General features: G+C 55.8%; 1 protein-coding gene and 1 long non-coding RNA gene across 3 annotated transcripts; one reads left to right on the top strand and one right to left on the bottom strand.

Annotated features, from left to right (window-relative positions):
• Positions 1-5,608: 5,608 nt before the first annotated feature.
• Positions 5,609-8,948, top strand: LOC119871929. The gene is made up of 2 exons (XR_005359989.1): positions 5,609-6,466; positions 8,454-8,948. It is a non-coding gene; the product is annotated as an uncharacterized LOC119871929 (long non-coding RNA).
• Positions 6,385-17,761, bottom strand: CIBAR2 (CBY1 interacting BAR domain containing 2). 2 transcript variants are annotated; one of them, XM_038538127.1, is made up of 9 exons: positions 17,587-17,761; positions 16,368-16,602; positions 14,333-14,401; positions 14,157-14,258; positions 14,037-14,042; positions 13,104-13,208; positions 9,010-9,123; positions 7,454-7,555; positions 6,389-6,721 (listed from the first exon to the last, which is right to left on the bottom strand). In XM_038538127.1, exons 1-9 carry the CDS (start codon positions 17,604-17,606, stop codon positions 6,584-6,586), a joined length of 891 nt encoding a protein of 296 aa, XP_038394055.1. In that variant the 5' UTR covers positions 17,607-17,761; the 3' UTR covers positions 6,389-6,583. The 2 variants fall into 2 exon arrangements, with proteins under 2 accessions (XP_038394056.1, XP_038394055.1); XM_038538128.1 differs by lacking the exon at positions 14,333-14,401 and having other exon boundaries at positions 6,385-6,721.
• Positions 17,762-24,185: the final 6,424 nt, after the last annotated feature.

Below are 24,185 nucleotides of genomic sequence, written 5' to 3'. Positions count from 1 at the left end.
TACTCTGAGTTATTTGTACAGTGAAATGGAGTGATCTATGATTTTCCTGTTGCCAAAAAGGGGGGGGGGGATGCTAAGAAGCTCCTACATTACCAAAAGGAGGACCAGAAAGTGCCCATTTCCTGAGTTCTGCACCCAAATTAAAACCTAGGATGTTCAGGTTAGCTGGTGAGACCACCCAGGCAGAGGTGGACAGTTAACTTGTCCCGCGGAGCACCTGGTATTCCAGACTCCTGATGTGGGAAGCGCAGCGTGGATGCCAAGAAGAAGTTTGTGTGAGGCTCCGTCTCGCCCCGGTGACCACACCTGCCAGTCAGGGCCGCAAGCTGAAGGCCTGACCTTCCTGTGCACCGCGGCAGCCTGACGGTTGGCTTGTATTTGGGGAGGATCTAGGTGGACCTGTGAGGTTGGATCAATTTATTACCAGATTACCTAAAACTGCAAACACGTGGCAACTGAGTGGGGGCAGCCGAATCCTTTGCCTGGCACAGTGGAGAAGCTTGGGAAGGATGGTCTGTCATCCAGAGGGAGGGGGCAGGAGTGGGGAGCCAGGCCAGCCCAGCCTTGGGGGAGGTGGGTAGAGCGCTCAAGCCAGCCTAGGCTGCATCCTTCTCTACCCATGTTTAGTCATCGACCAACCTGTGGGGTGGAGCTCCCTCCTGTCCCCAGCACCCCACCCCACCCCCCCACCCGCCCCGGCCTTGTAGTCCTGAACCATTGCTCCCATGTCTCTGCTGCCTCCTCCCAGCCTCATTTTTCCCTTTAGGACTTTTAGCGATCAGTTTCACCAAAAAGGGAATTGTACTGGCTAGAAGCGCCCCAATTGAATAATGTGCATGGTTCAGACCACGGGCAAGGCCACCCAGGCCATGTGTCCCATACGTCCTAGTCATCATGGGGCTGGGAATAGGGGTGTGTTGGTCACCAAATAATAGGTGGAGGAGTCGTTCTCATATTCATATTCAGTAAATGCACTCGATGCTAAGGCTGTCCTCTATGGGGGACTCCGGTGGGGCCTCGTCGGTGCCCCTCGTTTTCCCTGGGCCCGAGAGTCACATACTCCTCATGAGGACCGGCATGCTCTGTTCCCTGGGTGCTGGCCTGTTTTCCCGAGTCGACCAGAGCCCAGCATGGAACCCCACCCCAACTGTGTCCAGGGGACTCACATGTCTCCAGGATTCGAGTGGGGCTGCACTCTCCATGTCGGGGCTCTTGGTGACTCATGGGAAGGGATAAACTAATCATTTCTAGAAGAGCGTCAGGATGGTCTGGGTTTGCCCGTCTTCCCATCACTTCCACACACGCCTGCTGCCGGGTGTCGGGAGCTGGGAGAGAACTGGTATCCTCACCTAATCCACAGGCTCCAAGGCTACCAGGCAGAGTCAGAGCAGAGCCCTCCTTTGCTGCACTGGGAGTGGTTTGCACTTTAGGTAAAAGGGACCACCTCTTGGTAAATCCCTTTTGACCCAGGGGTCAATCCCAGAATTGGGGGGGCTGTACCTCTTCCCTCCTCGGGCCCGATGTGTGTTCCTGAAAACAGGGGAAGGCACTGCGGGCTCCCTCCCCACACGTCAGCTCTCACGGGGTGGGGTCCTGACCCCTGACCCCTTCTGTGCTGCAGACAGGGTGGGTTAGCTCCCTCTGCCCCTGAGGTCACCAGCAAGCTGGGGCTGTCACTTCTGTGAGGCGCCTTGAAGAAGACAAGCCAAACCTTTGAACATTAGGAAATGCTAGAAATTCAGACAAGAGACATATGTCCCCTTAAAATATGTAAATGTGCTAGAATAAGGTCAGTCTGCCGCCTTTGTTATAAAAACCGTGGCCTCCCCTGGGGCCTTCGGTGATGGTTTACACGTGTGCATTGTGCTGTTTTCTCCCTCGGCCAGCTGGTCGTGGACCTGAACTTGCCATTGCCACACCCAGACCTTGCCCTTAGGAGCCCCCAAAGTAGAGTTGCGACGCCGGTGTTGTTGGTGTGACAATTATGCAATCCTGTGTCCCGCTAGGTGTTATCCTACAAACAGTATTTTAAGGCTGAGGAGGTTTCAAGGTGGAAGATCTCAGAACAGTGCTAAAATCAAAACTGTTTTCCTGTGAAGAAAAAAAATATATGTCTCTATATTGCACCTCAGATTGTCAGAAGGTGGAAACTTAAATACATTATCTTTAAAAAAAAAAAAAAAAAAGCTGGTCTGTTTCATTTTTGTGTTCACGTATCCATAAGGACTTCTCACAGAATTGGCAATCTTCTCAGTGACGTAAGCGGGTTTTCAGAAGAAAGCTTTGGTTTTGTTTTGTTTTGTTTTGTTTTTTTCTGGGGCCAAATAGAGGCTTTTGCCATTTAGGCTGAGCATGAGGGTCTTGTCGAGATGGGTGTGCGTCTTGTGGAAGCACGAGGAGGAGGAGGAGGAGTGCCCCTCCAAGGGGCAGCCTGGCCTGCACGGGGCTCTGTGTTGGTGGAGTGGCCCCTGTGGACTGGTCCTCAGCCCGGGCCCCCAGATCCCTGCAACCCCTTCTGCTGGGGTCCTCGCCTGCTCTTCCCCTGAGCCCTCTGAGCCCAGGCCGCATCCCTCCTGTGTTTGGGGGGCTTGGGGTGAGGGCTGTAGGTGGAACCCAGTTGCATCTCCTACCTGACCGAGGTGGGGTGCCTTTACCCGTCCTTTCCGGTGGGGTTTGACAGGCGTGCTCTGTGAGATGGTGCTCTTTCTCATTTTCTGATTATAAGAAGTCGGTAGGCACCTTCTAAATCTCTGGCCTAAAGGACTGAGGGAGGTGAATCTGAGGAGCAGTGAAGGGCCTGGGGAAAGGGCGAGGGGGGTCCCGGGGGCAGGGTGGGGTATTCTCCGTGGGGGTGCCTGGCCTCCATGCCCCCGGTTCTCCCACCCAGTCTGGAGAATGCCACCCCCTCTTTGGCAAATGTAGAAGGACAGACTGAGTGGTGGATGCTCCCATCCCCAGGCTGTCACATCTGACTCATCCTCTGGTGCTCGGGGGACTCCACCAGCAGCGGCAGGCCAACCGACGGTGGGGTTCGGAGGCAATTATGTGGAAGGAGAAGGATCCCCTTAGGGCAACAGGGACCCAGAGGACCATGGGGCAGGGTGAGGTAGCCCTGGGAAAGAGGCCAGGTCCCGTTCCACCCCCCATCCCCCCCCCAACTACCAAATAATTCCTTGAGTCTCATTTTTACGTCTGTAAAATGAGAAGGAACTTAACCACCTGCCCTGGGTGGTCCTGTGAGAACCAAACGTGGCAATACACAGACCGCAGAGCTCCCACTTACAAAAGGCAGAAAAAAAAAAAAAAAAAGACCAGACTTTTCTGTCTAAATTTTACAGGAATACATTTAAAACACCTTACTCAGAATTCGAAATTCACAAAAACTCAATTTAAAACTTAAACGGTGTGGGGATCCCTGGGTGGCTCGCCAGTTTGGCGCCTGCCTTTGGCCCGGGGCGCGATCCTGGGGTCCCGGGATCGGGTCCCGCATAGGGCTCCCGGCATGGGGCCTGCTTCTCCCTCTGCCTGTGTCTCTGCCTCTCTCTCTCTCTCTCTCTCTGTGTCTCTCATGAATAAATAAATAAAATCTTAAAAAAAAAACAAAAAACAGTGAAGCCTTCGATGGTGTTTCTCTCTAGGTTGTACCCTTCCTCCCTCTGACCGTATCGAAGCGTTGAGGGAACACCACACTGTCTTCTGGACAGGATGCTGCCAAACTGATGAGTCGCTTAGCAAAGCCAACCAGATCGTCTGATTTGTCCGGTTGGATTTTTGTGTTTTGATAGAAGCATTTGTGTGCCTCACCCTCCAGCGACGGCCACTGTCAGTCTTCTCTGCCGAGGTGTCTGCTACCCGTTTTTGATGGGGTGGCTTGTCTTCTTATTGACCTACGAGAGTTCCTTGTATGTTTTAATTTTTTTATTTTTTTTAAATTTATTTATGATAGTCATACAGAGAGAGAGAGAGGCAGAGACACAGGCAGAGGGAGAAGCAGGCTCCATGCACCGGGAGCCTGACGTGGGATTCGATCCCGGGTCTCCAGGTCGATCCCGGGTCTCGCACCCTGGGCCAAAGGCAGGCGCCAAATCGCTGTGCCACCCAGGGATCTGAGGAGCAGTGAAGGGCCCGGGGAAAGTTCCTTGTATGTTTTGAATACAAATCCTTGGTCGATAAGGGTTTTGCAAATATTTTCTCCCAGTCTATGTCTCGTCCTCTGGTTCCCTGAACAAAGTCTTCCAGGGAGTAGGAGGCTTAATTTTATAAAGTACGCATTACCGATTTGTGTGTGTGTGTGGATAGTCTTTGGGGGTCTTGTGTTAAAACTCATCCCCAAACCCAAGGTTATGTAGATTGTCTTTTGTATTTATTCTAGAATGGTTATAGATTTGCATCTGAAATTCATCTCTGGACAGTTCTGCATGAATTTTGGTGTACATTGTGAAGTTTGTAGCCGCATTCATTTCTTTCCATATGGTTTCTGGTTAATTGTCCCTTAACTGTCTTTGGATAAGACATGGGATATTTGGCTCCATTCGGTTTGAATTTCAACACTTGGAGGATTCCACAGGCCAGCCGGTGGCCGCTAACTGTGGCTGGTGACCCTGGCACCACAGCACCACAGATGCTCCTGCTCCCCAAAATCCTGCTCCCCTGAAGCAGCAGCTCCCATCTTCCTGTGCTTGGACGAGGCTCCCCCTCACCAGGTCATCGGTCCTGACCAGGGAGTGGTGTTGGGTGCTTTCTCTGTCCTGCGCAGACACCCGCACAAGTCTCTCTGACCAGCAGCAGGTGAGCTCGCCCTCAGGGAAGAGGGGAGAGATAGCCAAGCATACACAGGGAGAGGGACCATCCCAATCCGCTGGTCCAGAGAGCCCCCCAAAAGTCACGCTCCTTCCACCCCTGTCCACCCCACCACCCACCTCTGCCTCTAGGGTCCCAGAAGAGAGAAGCTCTGAATCTTTCTGCTGCTTCCCAAGTGGCCATCCGCAGAGATGGTGGCGAGGAAGGCGCTGGCTGAGTCCAACCCTGGAGTTAGGAACCATTGGTCTGTTTGGTGCGCTGGGGTCAGAGCAGGAAGGGATGGGCACCTACTGTGTGCCGGGTGCCACCAGGCTGCAGGACCACCAGGTGAATAAGTGAGGCTGCTTTTCTCTAGAAACTGTCAGTATGGTTTGGACACAGCTGAGGTTGAAGAAGATGTGCATTTGTGCATGTGCGTGCCTGTTTGTGTGCACACACATATGCGTGTAAAAGTATGAGATACGACCTATGGCGTAAAATGTGATGACATGTAATATGCAATACAATCTATATGTTTTATAAATCATTATGTAGAAGATACAGAACATTTTTTTTAAAGATTTTGTTTATTTATTTGACAGAGGAGAGAGAGCAGAAGCAGGGGAGCAGGAGCAGGAGAAGCAGGCTCCCCACTGAACAGGGAACCCAATGTGGGGCTTGACCCCCAGACCCCGGGATCATGACCTGAGCCAAAGGAAGACACTTAACCTGAGCCACCCAGGTGCCCCAGATATAGAATGTTTTCATTACTTTTGGAATGGGTGTTGCCCCTGGTAGAATCAGGGTGGGCTTCCCCAAGGATGTGCCACGGAGCTGGATTTGGTGACTAAGAGTCACTGTGATGAGGATGTTAATCCTGCAATGATCCCATGAAGGTTTCGTGTTCTGTACTGTGTCAATATGAAAATCACAGTCTCACCCCCTACCCTCCATCCCCCTAGACCTCTGTGATGTGTCCTTGGTCCCAAGGTTATCCCTGCACATCATGTCCACGTGTTAGGGGTGACTCACATCCCCCCAAAACTCATATGTTGACATCATAACTCCCAGTGCCTCAGAATGTGGCCTTATTTGGAAATAGAATCTTTGTAGATATAATTAGTTAGGGTGAGGTCACACTGGATAGGGTGGATCCGTACTCCAATAAGACTGGTGTCTGTATAAAAAGAGGGAATTTGGACAAACACACACACACACACATAACACACACACACACACACACACACACACACACACACGGAGAATGCCATGTGGGGATGCAGACCAAGATCAGAGTGCCGTGTCTCCAAGCCAGGGGACGCCAAAGATGGCCAGCAGGCGCCGAAGGCCAGGGGGAGGCCTGGAGCAGATCGTCCCTCACGTCAGGAGCAGCCCACCCCGCCTGCTTCTAGATCTCGGACTGCAGGCCTCCCTCCCAAGCTGCTGCGGGAGAGTAAATTCCTGTTGTTTGAGCCTCCAGCTTGCGGTGCTTTGTTACAGCAGCCCTGGGAGACTAATCCACCCTCTTCACAGCATTAGCAGAGGTTTAACCCCTCAAGTCCCCAGGTCATAAGCTGCAAAATGAGACCCAGTACGACTCAGGTTACGACGCACTCCACGTTTATTGAGCACCTATGAGGCACCAGGCACCATGCTAAGCCCATGGATCCCCAGAGTGACGTGTGAGGTGAGCGAGATTGCCCCTGTTGTGCGGACAAGGAAACAGGCTCAGAGAACATGAGACTCACCTGGGGGGGTGGGGGGGATGCAGCGGAGCCCCCAGCCCACCCCCAGCCCCTATGTTTCAGACTGGGGAGCTCTGGCCCTCTGGATGGGGCGTCTGCCCCTGCCCCGTGAGGTCCTCCACGGGGTCCTCCTCCGCAGAGTGGTCCGTGCTCTCCTCCTCCTCTCCCCTCTGGCTCTGTATGGCCGTCTGAGTGCTCTGAATGACACAGCAACAGCATCAGTAATTACAGGGGCGGCGACAAGTGTCTGCAATTTCTAAGAGCTTCCTGGAGATTGGTTCACCTAGTACTCCCCACAGCCCTGCAGGTGAGGGGGGCACTGTTATTAGCCTTACTTTGCGAGGAGGAGTCTGAGGCACAGACAGGTTAAGGAGCAGTGGGTTCGGACCCAGGTGGCCCAGCTGGGGGCCATGCTGGCTTCACTGCCTAGAGAGGATTATTCAGGAAGCCTGCCACCTCCACTGTGGGGTAAGGCTCCCCCTTGCCCCCCACTCAGTGACTAAACCTCTTCTGATGGGCGTGAGGCTGCTTGGAGTCTTTATTTGTCTCATTTGGTTGAGACTCAGAGTCCTGCAGGAATACGGATGCGCTTTGCTGAGCTCCTAGGATAACACGTACCATATGACTTTCCTAAAATATGAGAAATTCAGACTTTTGAAACCTATGGGCCCATGGGCTGGGAACTAGGAATGACCTGCCCAGAGCCCCTGCTTCTCAGTGGACACACTTCAGGATGCCTCCGGGGGGCTCTCAGGACACGCAGTGGCTGCCGCGTGCTGGGCTCTGAGCTACGGATCACCGGCTCGGACTGGCCGGTCCAGGTCGGACCCCGGGGCAGGTCTCCACACTCCCCGAGCAGAACCTCGTGGAAATCCCTGCTCTCAGATGGCCCTCGTCACAGGATGAACACTCCCAGCCCCAGTGCTCACCTGGCCAGCGAGAGACCACGGGACAGTTGGGGAGGGGGTGGTATCCTTGAGTGGCCGGGCATCGTGATGTCCATAAACCCCATGCGTCTTGGCTCTAAAATCCTGCCACGGAGAGACCAGGGCCAGCTGTTTCCAATCAGGAAAGAAAGGAAGGGGTGTGGGGAGGAAGGAGGGGACGGAGGCGATGCACAGCGGGCACTCCCAGAACCTCGACCTGGCCCAGGTCCTGTGTGGGAGCTTCCTGCGATCTACACTAGCCCGCTAAGTGGGCGTCAGCATCTCATTTCATAGACGGGGAAACAGGCCCAGGGAGCCTACGTAACACATCCATAGTCACACAGGAAAATTAGAGATTGCTCTTGCCCCTAAAAGAATATCGTAGAGATAAGTGGGCACACCAGAGCCTATCTGGTCTGCATTTAACCTCATACGGTGGTTTTAAAGCTTACCCACAAGCTGGAATACAGTTCCCTTCCCCTTGAATACATCCTTAGTGACTGACTCACTTCGAAGGCGTGGACTGCGGCCGAAACGACGCTAAATTACCTCTAAGATTAGGTTATAAAAGGCGATACGTTTTCTACCTGCCTCTGTCACAGGATACTGGCTTTATTTTTTTATTTTTAAAATATTTTTAGGAGCGGGGGAGGGGCAGAGGGGAGAGAGAATCTTAACCCCCACCACAGGGTTCGACCTCACGACCCTGAGACCCTGACCTGAGCTGAAACCAAGAATCAGACACATAACCCACCGTGGGGCGCCCCAGGATGCTCGCTCTAGACCAGCTGTGGTGCTGCGAGGAAGCCCCCCGCCACCTGGAGAGGCCTCGGGCAGGCAGGCCTTCGGGCTGCAGACCCCTGAGGAGCCAGGCAGGGCGGGCTTTGTGGCCCGAGCTCGGAAGAACCCCGTATTTGGTCTAATCCTCTGCTCTCACTGTCTTGCAATTCTTAATAATTGTTGAACAGAGGGCCTACATTTCCATTTTGCCTGAACCCTGCAGACCCAAAGGCCGGTCCTGAACCCAGAAAACAGCCATCACCCGCCAGACGCGGGGTAGGAAGCCTCATACATGACTCCAGCCCCAGCTGCCAACTGAACACCCAGGAGATACCCATGAAAGAGCATCCAGCAGAGCCACCGACCCCGAACCAGAGGATCATCGCAGCAGCCCAGCTGCTGTGCAGCGAGGGGTTTTACAGGTCAGCCAGCGCCTGCTCCATTTGCAGCCACCGTAAGCCCTCGTCCGCACCCGAACGGCAGCAAGCCTCCGCCTGGGATGCTTTTTGTCACTGTTGACTCATTTGCTTGTTTTTTAAACACCCAAGTCATGGTGAAAATGTTGATATTCCAGAAAGATAGAATTGGGAAAATTCTCCACCTCTGGTTTTGGCAGCCGGGGGCAGATAAAGAAAAGAATTCATCAGCACGAGTCTGCGAAACTGTAACAATCGCAAAATGCTGCCAATAAAAATTGCTCCTATGAGGATAACCAGAAGCAAACAGAGTCGGAGTCCCGTACCGCCAACTAGCAGGTGGGGCATCTGTGGTGTCCCTACCTCCAGGTCTCTCTCCAGGTCATAGCTGTCCAGGCTCTGGAAGGCGCTGGAATAGACCTCCACCGCTTTGGCGTGGAAAACCATCTCAATGGTGACAAAGTCGGAAAGGATTTTCTGTGGGGAGAGAAGCCCGAATCATGCAAGCGGCACTGGCCCAAGGAGAGTCCGGGGTCACCTTGAATGTGGAGCAAATGGGCGGGTGGGGGTAGTGATAGCTGTCCTCTGGGGCGGGGAGGTCCTAAGGCAGTGTCACTCTGCTCAGCAAGCGCTTTCGGGGTTCCTACGGCATGCCTGGCTCCAGTGAGGCCTGCTGCTGTGTGCCAGGCCCCATAATGTGTGCCAGCACCCCTACTGTGTGCCAGCACTCCTACTGTGTGCCAGGACCCCCTACTGTGTGCCAGACCCCCCCTACTGTGTGCTAGGCCCCCTACTGTGCACCAGGACCCCTGCTGTGCGCCACCCCTACTGTGTGCCAGGCCCCCTACTGTGCGCTAGGACCCCTATTGTGCGCCAGGACCCCTGCTGTGCACCAGGACCCCTGCTGTGCACAAGGACCCCTACTGTGTGCCAGGACTCCTACTGTGCACCAGGACCCCTGCAGAGCGCCAGGCACCCCCTGCTGTGTCCTGGACCCCTGCTGTGCGTCAGAACCCCTACTGTGTGGCAGGCACCCTCTACTGTGCGCCAGGCATCCCCTACTGTGTGCTAGCACCCCTCTCACTGTCCACCAGGCCCCCCCTACTGTGCACCAGGGCCTTACTGTGTGCTAGCACCCCCTACTGTGCACCAGGAACCTCCCTACTGTGTGCCAGCCCCCCTACTGTGTGCTAGCACCCCCCACTGTGCACCAGGAATGCCCCTCACTGTGCACCAGGCCCCTCCTACTGTGCACCAGGCCCTCTGCTGTGTGCTAGCACCCCCCCCACTGTGCACCAGGCCCCTCTACTGTGTGCCAGGCCCCCCTACTATGTGCCAGAACCCCTACTGTGCACCAGGCACCCACTACCATGTGCCAGGCCCCCTACTATGTGCCAGCACTCCCTACTATGTGCCAGGCACCTCCTACTATGTGCTAGCACCCCCTCACTGTGCACCAGGCACCCCCAGACTGTGCACTAGGCAACCCCCTGCACTGCGCACCAGACCCCCTGTGTGCTAGCACCCCCCCACTGTACACCAGGCACCCCTCTACTGTGCACCAGGCAACCCCCCCATTGTGCACCAGACCCCCTACTGTGTGCTAGCACCCCCTCACTGAGCACCAGGCACCCCCCACACTGTGCACCAGGCCCCCCTACTGTGTACCAGGCCCCCCCTACTGTGGTAGCACCCCCTCACTGTGTGCCAGGCACCCCCCCCACACTGTGTACCAGGTACCCCCTACTGTGCACCAGGCACCCTCTATGGTGCTCCAGGCCCCTACTATGTGCCAGCACCCCCTACTGTGTGCCAGGTACCCCCAACTATGTGCCAGCACCCTCTACTGTGCACTAGGTACCCCCTACTGTGCACCAGGCACCCTCTACTGTGCTCCAGGCCCCTACTATGTGCCAGCACCCCCTACTGTGTGCCAGGTACCCCCAACTATGTGCTAGCACCCTCTACTGTACACCAGGTACCCCCTACTGTGCGCCAGGCACCCTACTATGTGCTAGGCCCCCCCCTACTATGTGCCAGCACCCCCTACCGTGCACCAGGCCTTCACAGAGACTCCCACTTTGCATTGGGCCCTGGCAGGACACAGGCTTGGGGCGGGGGAGGAGCCTGCAGTCTGGGAACACCCCGTTTCCCATAAACTTTGGAACTCCCTGGCCAGGGAGGCAGGCTCTGAGGAGGTCTCCAAGCCAGCACAGGCGAGGAAGGGGAGAAGGGCCAAAACGGGGAGCGCCTGCCTCCTGACTCCTGCCTCCCTCCTGCCCCCCCAACCCTCCAAGCCGACCTGGTGGTGAGCGCTGCAGCCCAAGAGGTGGGGCCTAGGCCTTCTCCTGTCACTCACTGACCTATGACTGATCCTGTCTGAGCCCCCGTGTCTTCATCTGCACGGCGGGGCCCAGAGTGGCCCCAGTTCACGAAGCCCCCCCGAGATTCAGTTACCCAGTAGCTCTGTCTGGCTGCCCTGAATCAGCACCAGCCCTACCTGGGGGTTTGTGAGAAATGCACGTTCTCCAGCGCCCCCAGACCCACGGAATGGGGCTCCAGGGTGGACCCATCGCGGGGTGATCTGCGTGTGAAGCAGCCCTCCAGGAGCTCCCTGACCCACGCTCGGCTGCGGGAAGGCCGGCCCGGAAGCGTTACCCACGTGCTTTTACAGGAGCCGGAGAGCTCTCCTGTGCTTAGGATCATTTTATTAGAAATGTGACCTAAAACTATACACTGATAGTCATTATCTCAAGTTCTGCGTTTTTTCGCTTTTAAAACTGGGAGAGTTCTTCGGGGGGGATGGTTTGGAGAAATGCCTCTTACAAACCTAATCCCCAAAGTCTGAAAGGTGCCTATTTTAAGCTGCATGCGCTTCTTGGCCTCTAACTGTGCCAAGAATCTTGTCCTAAACCCTTGCCAGCACCCCACTTGCCAGGGCCCCGCGTTCAGGCCTCATAAACATCAGGTGCTGAATAACGGTCTGCTGGTACTTTTAGGTCCTGCCCGCAACGTGGATGCTTAAGCGCTAACCCCCACAGGTTTCTCTCACTTGTGCATTCATTTACTCGCCCATTCACTTCCCAAATATTTACTGAGTACTGCTCAGCGCAGGCCCGGACCCAGTGCAGGGACCCAGCGGGGGACACGACACACAGGCGCCACGTCATGTCCCGTGTGTGACTCACGTGGCACCAACAGGCGGGGGGCGGGGTGGGCAAGTTGCCCCCTACACTCTTCACCCCGCGATGATTGGCATGTGTCATGGGTCTTCCCCAGGGTATCAACTCCATGAGGACAGGGGCCTTGCTTCTCTGACTGTGGTGTCCCAGCGCCAGGCACAGTGTCTGGCACATAGTAGGTGTGTATTCAACATTTGTTGGGTTGATGAGTGAGTTAAAAATACAATTAACCCATCTACCCTGGGATAACTGCCCCCAGGGGGCGCAGAGCCATGAATTAATGTCAGGGATGGACTGAGCTGGGGCTCCCGGTGAGTTTCCCTGAAGATGAGGTGTTAACTTGACGCAGAGTGAGGGCAAAGCCTTCCTGGCAGAGGGCATGGCCTGTGCAAAGGCACTGAGGTGTGTCGGGGTTTGGTGCCCTGCAGCTTGGATTGCTGCGTCCAAGATAAGGCTGGGCTGGGGCTTCCCGAGGCTTGGGGAGGATTTCTATCTTTATCTTTAGAGTAAGGGGGGTCATGGGAGGGTACGTAACCCAGGAGTGATAAATGGCAGCCGCCGTTTGTGAGACCCCTGGGACTGTAACGTGGGTGCGGGGGGTGCTGAGAGTGGGTGCAGGGATCTCCGTGACCGGCTGGGGCTCCAGGATTCTGGGTCACACTGTGGGGTGGAGTGGGGGAACGGGGAGGGGGGGTGGAAGGAGGAGGCACCTGTGCCCCCCCACTCCTTGTGCCTAACCATAGCTTACTCAGTCAAGGGCAAAGAAAGAAGGAGGAAGTCAGAGCAGTGCTGTGGGTCCTTGTGTGGAAAGGACGGGGATTTGGGGTGGTGGTGGCAAAGCCTGCCAAATTCTCCTGGTGGGAGCTGGGCCTGGGTGCTTAGAGGCAGGGCCTTCCCCTGCAGCCAGGATTAGGTCAAGATTAGGGTGGGAGTGAATGGGTGACGGGCACTGGGTGTTATTCTGTATGTTAGTAAATTGAACACCAATAAAAAATAAATAAATAAATAAATAAATAAATAAATAAATAAATAAATAAATAAATAAATAAATAAATAAATAAAAAAAAGATTAGGTGTCCTGGGAGCCCAGGCTCTGAGACCCGTCCGGGCAACTGGCAACACATGCTCACGTCCACACATCTGTGCTCACAAACACCGTATGTACACATGTGCATGTGCGCTCACAGGTTCACACACAGATCTGCACACACACGTGTGTGTTCAAACACACACTCGAGGCCAGAGTACTTCCAACACTGGGCCGCCCACACCTACCTGTAGGTCCTTCAGCTTCTGCTTCTGGAAGGTGTCGATCATCTCCTCCAGCTGGTGGGTGGTACGACTGGCATCCACTGAGGCCCTCTGCACACTTGTCTCTGCCTGGCTCCAGAGGCAGGAAGTGTCACGGGGCGGTCCGGGCCTTTACACACTACTCTGGATCGTTTCCCATTCTCCCTTTGGGTCATCTCTCCTGCCTCATGGACCTCTCTTGCCAATTTGGTCATCAGAGGAAAGGCCAAGCTGGACCATGGTGAAAGGGCCAGGCGCTGTTTGGCCAGACCTGCTTACTGGCTGTGTGACCCTGGGCCGGTCACAAAACCTCTCTGAGCCTCAATCTCTTTGCCTGTAAGCAGGGGACAGTAATAATACTGCTTTGCAGGGTTGTTGAAAGAATTAAACAGTGGGCACCTGCTGAGCTATTACTATAAAGGTGTCCCACCTTTGATAATAATTCCTGCGTGTGGAATGTTTTTAGGTAATTAATTTGTCTGACCCGACTGGTCACCAGGCACACGGAGAACCTGGAATTTAGAGTTAGAGACCGTCAGAGTGGAGTTCCACGTTTGCCCCTTGCCTCCCCTGTGTGACCTCGGGCAGGTCACCTTTCTTGGCCTCAGTTTCCCCATCTAGACAGTGGGCATGAAGCTAGAGGTGCCCACATCCATTGAGCATTCAGTGAGTAGGCCTGGTAAGGAAGTGGGGCCTTGGAGGGGGTGACTTGCTGGCTTGCTGAACAGTGTTAATGAGGGGACACACTCAGGTCTCCTGACCCCCCAGCCCACCGCCTGCCCTGCACCTTTGACTTGCATCCTGAGCGCACAGCTCTGCACACACCTGCCCAGGTAAAAGCTCACCTCGTCGTTCCGTGGGGTCATTCCTCACCTGCCATGAGCCTCTGCCTTCCCCCCACAGACACGGGGCACTCACCTGGGTCTGAGAACGGTGTGGTTAAGGAGCCAGGTTAACCAGCAGCCCCTACCCAGGGGACACCCGCGACCAATGGCCACCCTGGCCCAGCAGTCTCAGGCCCACTTCCAGGAAGGATACAATCATTTGCCTGTCCGAAGGGGACTTCTGCCTCAGTTTCTCCAGCTTTTCCAATTGTTTGATCTCGTTCTTCTGGACTTGCTTGAATTTCTTGATCTCGGCCTAAAGGGAAAAGGAGGGCCGTTTCCTGGTTGTCCCGGCGGGCCAGACCCCATCAGGCAGTGCCCCTTGCTCACCCGTGTCTGCTTGATGTGCGCCCCATAGAGTTTCATGGGGTGGATGACCTTGGTCTCCAGCCTCTCGACCTGGGGGAGCGTGGACAAGCAGAGTCAGAGCAGATGGAACCAGGGGGTGCGTGGAGCCGGTGTGGGCTCCAGCCTACATTCGTAGAGTGCTGCGTGCACACCCGTAGCTGCATGACAGGAGCCCGTGGCGGGGGCGTGGAAGCACGAGACACCCTCCCTCCCCGCTTACGGTTGAGGATACCTGCCTGTGCTCACGGCTCTACCTCCCCAAGGCTCGGGCGATCCGTTTCATCTCACGAGCCTCGTTTCCTCCCTGTAAAATGGGCATAACGGCCGTGCCCACCAAGGGTTTCGTGACAGTCCTTCGGGTGCCACTGCCAATTCAGTTCTCCAGCCCGCCTTACCGTCCCCACTGCGGGGACTAGTAGGTGCACTTGGAACATGAAGTAGCCCGGGATTCAGAGCTGACTGAGCTGAGAGCCCTATGCAGCCCCCGAGAGCACAGCAGGGTGTATGAGGGGGATGCCTGACGCCCCTGAGTCAGTCCCTGAGAGTCAGACTTAGGAGCCTCCCATCCCTTCCCCTGGGCTCCTTAAAACCCTGATTGCCAGTCACCCCCCACCCCACCCCAGGGGTTCTGAATGAGCAAGTCCTCAGTGTGGCCCAAGAATCTGCATTGCTAACAAGTCACAGGTGAGGCTGAGGCCTTGAGGACCAGTGGCAGGGAGATCCCCTGAAATTTTGGCTTGCCAGATGCTCCAGGAGATCTAGAAGCCCCACCAGGCCCCTTCCTTTACCTTGTCAAGGCTTATGACCCTGCTAGGGTAAACACAAATCTTAAATAAATAATAATAATTCTCCCAGGAGTCAACTTTTAAAAATAATAATAATTTTCCCAGGAGTAGAAAGGAAAAGAGACTTTCCCCCTTGCTTTCCTTACAGCATTTTCTTTTAGAAAACCTGCAATTGTAAATCCCTTTCTTCTGTCCCTTTGGGACTCATGTAAACCTTTCTAAAAGCTAAATAAGATTCTTGATGGTTTACAAGCTGGGAATGGCAGGCGTGTCTTTGAAACGTAAACATCGAGGATGACAGGTCTCTAGGGAGTTTGCTCAGGTGCATGGTTCCAAGCCTGTGAAGACCTGCTTGTTACAGAGAGAAGTTTTACTCTTCCTTCGGAGAGAGGCCACTCACTGACACAGGTGGCCACCCTGTCACCAGGTGGAATTAGGAATGGTGGGGGGACGAATGGTGCCATTAGTCCTGCGTCCTGAGACGGTGAGTGTGGGGTTGTTTCTGCCTGGCTGTGTAGAGGAGTGAGGTTTTTTTCTTTCCTTTTTTTAAAGATTTTATTTATTCATGAGCGACATACACAGAGAGAGAGGCAGAGACACAGGCAGAGGGAGAAGCAGGCTCCACGCAGGGAGCCCGAAGTGGGACTCGATCCCGGGTCCCCAGGATCACACCCTGAGCCAAAGGAAGATAGATGCTCGACCACCGAGCCACCCAGGCGTCCCCGAGGCAGGGAGGTTCCTGTGTGCCAGCCCCTGTGCACTGCCTGCAGTGTGTGCTACAGTCTGGTTTCATGCTTATTCCAAAGAGAAGCTGGTTGGTTCAGAGGACTCTCCAGGGCTGGCAGGTGATTTTTATTTTTAGCTCTCTCTCTAACACCCTGCTGCCTCCTCACCGCAGCCGCCAGGATTTCTCCGGGTCCTGGGCTCCGGGCATGTGCCTCCGATCTGGGACTCCTGGGGCCCACAGCACCGCCCTCAGGCTGGGCTTCCTGGGGTCCTTGCCTTGTCTGGCTTTTGTCCAGCACCACAATGTTTCCAGGCTCTCAGCCCCATGGCACGGGGCAGGGGCGTGGGGGGGTGTATGACCGGGGAGGGAGCTCTATGCGTGTCCACCCCTCACGGACACCTCTTTAAGAGACATGTGCACTAGCTGTGCCCCCTGCAGCGCAGCTCCAGCCCTCAGACCTGAGCCCAGCAAGGGGCCCGGGGTCCCCGTGGGCGCCCCCGCCTACCTCGGCCTGCCGATAATCCTGCACTTTGGCCAGGTCCTCAGCGAAGTTCCTCACGGTGGCCCGCATCTCAGGGTTCTCGGTGTTGGCGAAGTCGATGAGCTGTTTGACCAGCTGGTCGGCCTTGTCCCTCAGCCGGGCCGTCTTGCGGGTGTAGGCGGCCAGCAGTGAGCAGAACTGGCCAAAGTACTTCTCGGCATTGGTCACTGTGTTCTCCATCACCCGCACCTGGCTGTTCCTGGGGAGGTGGGAGCCTGAGAGGCCGTTCTGGGCCATGACACCAGGGCAGGTCGGGACAGCAACGCAGAGGTCACCCACCCATCACCCTGCACCTAGCTGGCCAGCTCCCTGCCCGGGGCCTGGTTCCATCTGATGATGCTCATGGTTCTATCAAGGCAGATCTGGGAGGCCAGCCAGGTCGCAGGCTGGTCAAGTGGCCGGCAGGGATGCAAAGGCTGCTCTGGCTCCAAATCCAGCCTTACCCTCCCTGGGACCCTGAGCGGGGCTTTAGCATCTTCCTGGCAGTTATTCATCCTAGCTGCAAGGGCCCCTCCCTCCAGAATCCCCTGATTCTGCCTCCACCTCCCACCCTGACCTCCCTGAGCTGTTCAAACTGTCTCCCTTCTCTGAGCCCTGAAGGTTGTTAAAAAATGAATAAACTTTTTTGGGAGGGCCAGGTTTAGGTTTACAGAAAAATTAAGTGGAAGGTACTGAGGGTTCCTCAGAGCACAGGCGGTTTCCCTATCATTAGCAGGGGCTGCGTGTTTTGAGAAGCACCTCGAGTGGTTTCAAGGTTGAGTCTGCGACCTTCAGAGGAACCAGGCACCAAAATAAATGGATAAGGGGCAGGCAAGCCCCAAGGGAGCGTTGATAAAACCTGGTCAGAGAGGGTGTGGTCAGGGACCATTCCACGGGGGCTGGGGGTGTCGTCTGGGGGGCTCTGAGGCGCGAAGAGAGGTTTTGCAGGTGGAGCCGAATGAGGGAAAGAGGGGATGGATCCTGTGAATTTGGCTACCCCAGAGCTGTGGGCAGTAATGCCAGAGAGAAGAGGTCAGATTCTGGAAGTTTCCCTGGCCTTCCCTTGACCTTGAGGTGGGACGGAGAGCAGCCTTTGCCACCACCCGCCCCAGGAGGCCTGGCTGCCCCCGTCTCTCTTGCTGCATCAGCCCCCCAAATCCTGCCTCCTGTCCCCTCCCAGCCAAGGCCAACGCAGGCCACTCACCTGGAGAGAACAATGCTCATTGCGATGGACGGGGGGGCACCAGCTGTCCTAGTCTAGGGGAATAGGACAGGGGCCCAGGGGTCCGGCAGGCCAGGCCAGGGAGGGGAGAGGCTGGCGGGGCAGGGCGCAGCTGTGTGGTCCCGGCTCTAGGGACGCTGCCACCTGGTTGCCAGGCAACGTGGCCACCCACAGCCACCCTGGGAGGAGCCCCAGCTGGTTGCCTGGCAACGTCTCCCCAGGCCAGCCTGGCTGCGGGGAGGGGTCCCAGAGGACCCCAAAGCCCCCCTCCACCAGTACACTTCGTTTGACTGGATGTTCTGTGGAGCCAGGCAGTGTGGGGGGGTCCAAGGATGCAACAGAGATGGGATTCAGGGCAGCTTGCGTGGGGCTCAGCCTGCACGGGAGGGAGGGTCCTTCCTAGCCATGAGGGGTGCCGCCCTGCCTCCCCCCAAAAGTCTGGGAGTGGTGGGCAGGGTCCTGGGATACCTGCTTACTCCGGAGGGAAAGCACAGAGTCACTCTGGGGGCGCCTGAAGCCATGTAGCTGAATGGAGGTGGCGGGACACCAGCCCAAAGGGACTTTTTAACATTTCCATCATCATTTTATCATTTTTCCCCTTCTTTATAAAAAACAGTTCTTGCTCATTGTTAGAAAAGTACGAAAGTACGACACGGAGAGAAAAGCCAAGACCACGCTTAAGAAATCATGCTAAAGGGGCACCTGGGTGGCTCAGCGGTTGAGCATCTGCCTTCAGCTCAGGGCGTGATCCCGAGGTGCTGGGATCGAGTCCCGCATCGGGCCCCCTGCGTGGAGCCTGCTTCTCCCTCTGCCTGTCTCTCTCTCTCTCTCTCTCTCTCCATCTCATGAATAAATAAAATCTTTAAAAAAAAAAAGAAATCATGCTAAAGATACAACACATTTTACTAAGGGTAAGATGTATTCATTTCATGGTCTGTACATTTTACCTAAAGAAGTGTGGAAGTGGCAGCGACGACGTAGGAGACCGGGTGGGAAGATGGACCAAACACACACAGCAGAACGTTGGCAACTGTTGCTGCCGCGGCTCCCCGGGCGAGTCTGCTCATTTGGTGCATCTGGAAGCTAAACGCGGGCTCTCATCCCAGCCCCCAGCCCTGCTGTGTGACCTTGTGCGGGTCGCCTCCCCTGGAAAATGGGATCCTGACAATAGCTCCTTGGCTCGTCCTCCCTCGTTAGGAGAGAGAAGTCTCTGGAGTGAGGCAAAGGGGACAGGGCAGGGGCCAGACGCCCACTGCAGTTCCTCGCAGGCAGGTGGGCCCGGGGTGGTGACTCCCTGTGCTGCTGCTGCTGCCTGGCCGCGCCCTACGCTGCCCTGCGCCCTGTGCTCCCTGCGGGCCCTGGGCGATGCGGAAACACCCTACAGAGCTCTCCACCTCCTCCCACCCCGGTGCCCTGAGGCTCTTCCCTGCAGGAAGCCGGGAGCGCTGGGGTGGGGGCTCCTGTACCCCTGCCCTGTGCAGTGCACCTGGTCACATCCCTCTCACATTCTTGGCTCCCTTCACTCCTGGCGGCTGCACTGAGTAGAACAGGGTCCCCCCACCCCGGCCAAATGTCCCCCTAGAACCTCCGGAAGGGATCTTATTTGGAGAGAGGGTGAAATTGCAGGTGGAATTAGGTGAGATGAGTCATGCTGGAGGACTGTGTGCTCTGGTCCAACGACTGATGTCCTCATAAGAAGAAGAAGCAGAGACCCAGGGAGACAGTCGTCTGGCACGGGGGCTGAGACTGGAAGGGTCTTGCCCCGGAGCCCTCAGAGGGAGCTCGGCCCTGCCCACACCCTGATTGTGGACCTCTGGCCTCCAGACTGTAGGATAAACCTCTGTCGTGTTAAGGCCCGTTTCAGGATGGCAGCCCCAGGACACTTGCACGTCCCCACATGCTTGTCCTCCTGTGTCCAGCCTCTCTCCCTCACTAGGGGCTGGTGACCTGCCTAGTTTCCTCTGACGTCACTCTGACTTCACACCTGCGCCTTATACATTTGATTATCTCTTTGGCTGATGAATGCCCTCCTGAACAAGCCTGGCGGAGAGCCTTGTCCAATGTGGAAGAGGCACCTTTGCCCTGGGTTCTGGATCCTGTCCCTGACCAGACAAGCCTCCTGCCCTGTGTCCCTGTCCCTCTTGCTCCTTCCTGCCAGCGTCAACATGAGCAAACCTCTCCTCCTTATGGAGACATGCTCCCCGGCTGACTTCCCCATCCCTCCTCGCTTCGTGGGACTTTGCAAACAAGTGGCCTCTCCTTGCTCTCATTTCTCTACCCTCCGTCTCTCTCTTTCTCCCTCTCCCCGTCTCTATCTCTGTGTATCTCTCTCTCTGGCATCATCAAGGACTCATGCAAGTAACCCCCAGGGTAACAGCGATGCCCAGCACCCCCAGGGCCCACCCTTGGAGCCCCGCTCAGCCCCCTGCACAGCCCTGGTCTTACTCCTCGCACACTCAGAGAACAGACTCTTTCTCTTACAAAGGGTGGGCTTTCCCAGGGCGTGATCCTGGAGACTCGGGATCGAGTCCCACATCAGGCTGCGTGTATGGAGCCTGCTTCTCCCTCTGCCCGTGTCTCTGCCTCTCTCTGTCTCTCTCTCTCTGTCTCTCATGAATAAATAAATAAAATCTTAAAAAAAAAAAAAAAGGATGGGCTTTCTTTTAAAAATTAGGAGTTGGAAACCAGGACAGCATAATGTGAGACCAGGAAATTTTACTTTAAAATACTTTAAAATTGGGATCCCTGGGTGGCGCAGCGGTTTGGCACCTGCCTTTGGCCCAGGGCGCGATCCTGGGGACCTGGGATCGAGTCCCACGTCGGGCTCCTGGTGCATGGAGCCTGCTTCTCCCTCTGCCTGTGTCTCTGCCTCTCTCTCTCTGTGTGTGTGTGACTATCATAAATAAGTAAAAATTTTAAAAAATAAATAAAATAAAAAAATACTTTAAAATTACTTAAAATACTGGAAAAATGCTTTAAACATTCCTGCTGACCAACTCCTGTTGGTCAGATTTCTTTCTTTTTTTTTAAAGATTTTATTTATTTATTCATGAGAGACACACACACAGAGAGAGGCAGAGACAGAGGCAGAGGGAGAAGCAGGCTCCACGCAGGGAGCCCGACGTGGGACTCGATCCCGGGTCTCCAGGATCAGGCCCTGGGCTGAAGGTGGCGCTAAATCACTGAGCCACCTGGGCTACCCTCTTTCTTTCTTTCTTCTTTCTTTCTTTCTTTCTTTCTTTCTCTCTCTCTCTTTCTTTCTTCTTTTCTTTCTCTTTCAGATTTTATCCATTTATTCATGAGAGACAGAGAGAGAGGCAGAGACACAGGCAGAGGGAGAAGCAGGCTCCCTGCGGGGAGCCTAATGAGGGACTCGATCCCAGGACCCTAGGATCACGCCCTGAGCTGAAGGCAGACGCTCTACCACTGAGCCACCCGGGTGTCCCATGGTGGTCAGATTTCTGGGTCAGCTGCCTGGCCCTCAGAGCATCCCACCACCCATCAGACGCCCAGGTAGGTGTTGCCCTGAGCCTCACCTGGTGCACATGGGCAGCCCCGATGTCCGTGCTCTGGGGGCCTCACACCATCCTCAATCCCTCCATCACTCACCGGTCTCAGGAGAAAAACTAAGCTTCCCGAACTCCACCTCCAGACCCCAGCATCAGCTTCTGCAGGGGGAGGGGAGTGTCCAGGCTGCTCAGTGGAGTTTGGACCTGTCGGCACCCCCAGTCCCACGAGCCAGCTCCTTAGCCTAAGTCCCTCCTCTGCCTGAGGGACTGACTCAGTTTCCCTGGAGCCCCCAGCTCTTCCAGGATGGGGAGACGCTCTTGAGCTCTGCAGGCCCCTGCCCTCCGGGAGGGGCGTCTGTGTGGTAGGCAGCGGCCACAGGAGGGCAGCAGAGACCCCCTCATGGGGACCTCCGAGCCAGCGCAGGGGTGCGGCGAGGCGGGGGACCTGGAAACCCGGGCGGGAAGCACAGCCCAGACACCACCACCGCCTCGACACGGGCGGCAGGGAGAGCGGCCGGCGGGTCGGACAGGAAGGGCCACGTTTGATTCCCATCTTAGCAACTTGAAGGAACTTTGGAAAATGAAAACCACCTTCTCGTAGGGCCACGTGGAGACACCTTGCGGCCGGAGAGGGAACAGCTAGGGGACAGGGGGCCGCGGGGCTGCAGGGCCCCTCCCGCCCCCTCCCGCCGCCTCCCCACCCCACACCCCTTTTCAGGGGCAGGCAGGTCTGAGTCCGGGCAGAAGTTGAACACACCTGCTGGGGACCGGGGTGTAGAGCCCCTGGGCTCCGTCTCTCTTTCCTGTGAACCACGAGAGGGATGCACATCCTGACCCTTTGCCCAGACTCCCACGTGCACCTGCAAAGAGCAAGGACGTTCTCCTGCAGGCCCTCACCTGACTGTCACACCCAGGAAATCCAGGGACGGGGGTGGCATCACATGTCCCCCACAGTCCCAGCCCCGGACCGCAGGCTTTCCTGCTGATCTGGGAGGGTTTGCAATTCCTGCCCGAGGCTGCTTAGTCTCCTTACATTGAGAACTGCTCCTCAACCTCTCTCTCCTTCAAGACTCTGACTTTTCTATTTTGTAACTTTTTATTTTGAAATAATTTCAGTGGTACAGAAATCCCGCAAGAAAGAACGCTTTCACCCAAATTCCCCAAATGTTAACATTTTCCTGAGTTCGTCTCACCGTTGTCTCTCTCTTTCTGTGCGTGTTTTCTGATCCACTTGAGAGCAAGTTGCGGACCCGACACCCCCAGACCCAGACACTTCGTGGGTGTTTCCTAAGAGCAGGACAGGCCTCTTACATAGCCACAGTACAAATGGCGAAATCAGAAAACTAACACGTATTATTATGTTCTATTATCTCATCTACAGACTTTGTTCAGAATTCACACTTGTCCCAATAATGTCATTGTAGGAAATAAGCAAACATAATTTTCTCCTGCTCCAGGATCCAGTCCAGGCTCACCGGCTGTCTTTAGCTGGCCTGATTCTGACATCTTTGTGGCTGCTGGGCCCGTCGTTTTGGGGAATGTTGCTCCATTTGGGGTCATTAGTGTTTCCTGGAATGTCGGGTTTCACACTTGGGAGGAGCGCTCAGAGGTGGTCCTGGGCCTGGGCTCAGTCGATCCTCTCTGTGGGATTCGGTGCTGCTGAGGGTCCCCTCCACCCTGGCTCTGGATTGCTGGTAGGGATGCCTACCTGCACGAGGACATAGGTTCTTGCCTCATGGAACCTTCTATCCAGGGGAGTTGGGGGGGGGCCAAGTCCAGGCTCCTGGCTGGGGTGCAGCACAGGCCAGAACTCCTCACTGAGCCTCAGTGAAGGAGGGACGGTAATCATCCGCCCTCATAAGCTCACCTTGTGGAGGTGTTAGGAAGGACCCTCGGGGTCTGGCCGTAGTAAGCCAGGGCAGGAGGGTAGTGTAAGGTGCAGGTGGGCAGAGGGCCCTCAAGAGCCCAGGGGGACCCGTCGCCATATGTAGCCTGACCTTGCTCGGCTCAGGGAGCTCTTCCCTCCCAGGATCCAAGCCTCAGACATTTTCATTGCAGCCAAAGATTGAATTGGGGTTTTTTTTTCCAGAAGCCACATTACGCTGCACTGACATTTCAGACTGTGCAAAGCCAGCGGGCTAATGCCTGAACTCAGGAAGGCGCTCAGTGCAGGGCTGCTGCAGGCCTCACCACTGGCAGTGGTTTTGCGGCCCTGCCTGGCCCCAGTGTTTCTTCCGATCCTGAATCTGGCGTGGGGGATGTGTGTGGGGGATCTCGGGGGTCTTGCTAAGAGGGAAGTGGGAATGCTAAGTGGGAATGGGGTTGAGCAGAGCCCCCAGCTGGGCTGGGGTTGGTGAAAGCATAAGGGTGGTCCAGACTCCTGGGAAATGGCTCCATCCCAAGAGAGGATGCATGGGGGCGGGGGGGGCGGGGGCATCAGGCCAGCCCAGGAGGGGTGTGGCTGGTAGGGGCGATGGGCAAGCAGATGGCACAGCATGCTGCCCCAGTTGCTGGGCTTCGTGTTGGCAAAGAGCAATACAGAACGAAGCAGGGTGTCCCAGTTCCCCGTGATGGGCAGCCTCTGCAAGGGGCGGGGACGGGGTTCTCCCCCTGCCTGCCCTTCACGCCCCCAGACTCTGCCTCCTACTCTGCCTCCCGACCTCCAGCACGTGAGATAAAGGATGTGTGTTGTGTTATGCCACTAAGTTTGTGGTCGTTTGCTACAACAGCTACAGGAAACTCCCTCTAAATTCCAGGCTGGCCATGTATCCCCTCTCTGGGGCTGGCCACAGAGAACAAGAAGTTATACAAACACTGAAGGGCCAGAGAACTCATTGGGGCACCTGTCCAGGGGGACGCTGACCACAGAGCCCCCACTGCCTTCCCCGGCCTTCTCACGTCCCCACTCCAGGACACGGGCCCGGAGCTCCAGATGGGACCCCTGGCCCTTTGCTCATGCTCTTCCCATTGCTCGAGCCCCAATGCTTGGCCCGCAGACCCTTGGGGAGGAAAACTGCAGAGCCAGAGTGTCCAAGTGTCCAGTCCTGACGGGTCCTTGGGGAGGTACTTACT

Source organism: Canis lupus, chromosome 5 (genome assembly GCF_011100685.1).
Source record: "Canis lupus familiaris isolate Mischka breed German Shepherd chromosome 5, alternate assembly UU_Cfam_GSD_1.0, whole genome shotgun sequence".
Taxonomy (NCBI): Eukaryota; Metazoa; Chordata; class Mammalia; order Carnivora; family Canidae; genus Canis; species Canis lupus.
Note: the sequence above shows the minus strand (reverse complement) of the source record. Positions and strands in the feature narration are given on the sequence as shown.

Coding starts and splice junctions, on each gene's coding strand:
- CIBAR2 (XM_038538127.1), bottom strand. CDS start 17,606: ATGAGCATTGTTCTCTCCAG. Junction 16,603..17,586: donor ATGAGCATTGTTCTCTCCAG/GTGAGTGGCCTG, acceptor CCACCTCCCCAG/GAACAGCCAGGTGCGGGTGA. Junction 6,722..7,453: donor CGTGGTCTCTCGCTGGCCAG/GTGAGCACTGGG, acceptor TGTGTCATTCAG/AGCACTCAGACGGCCATACA.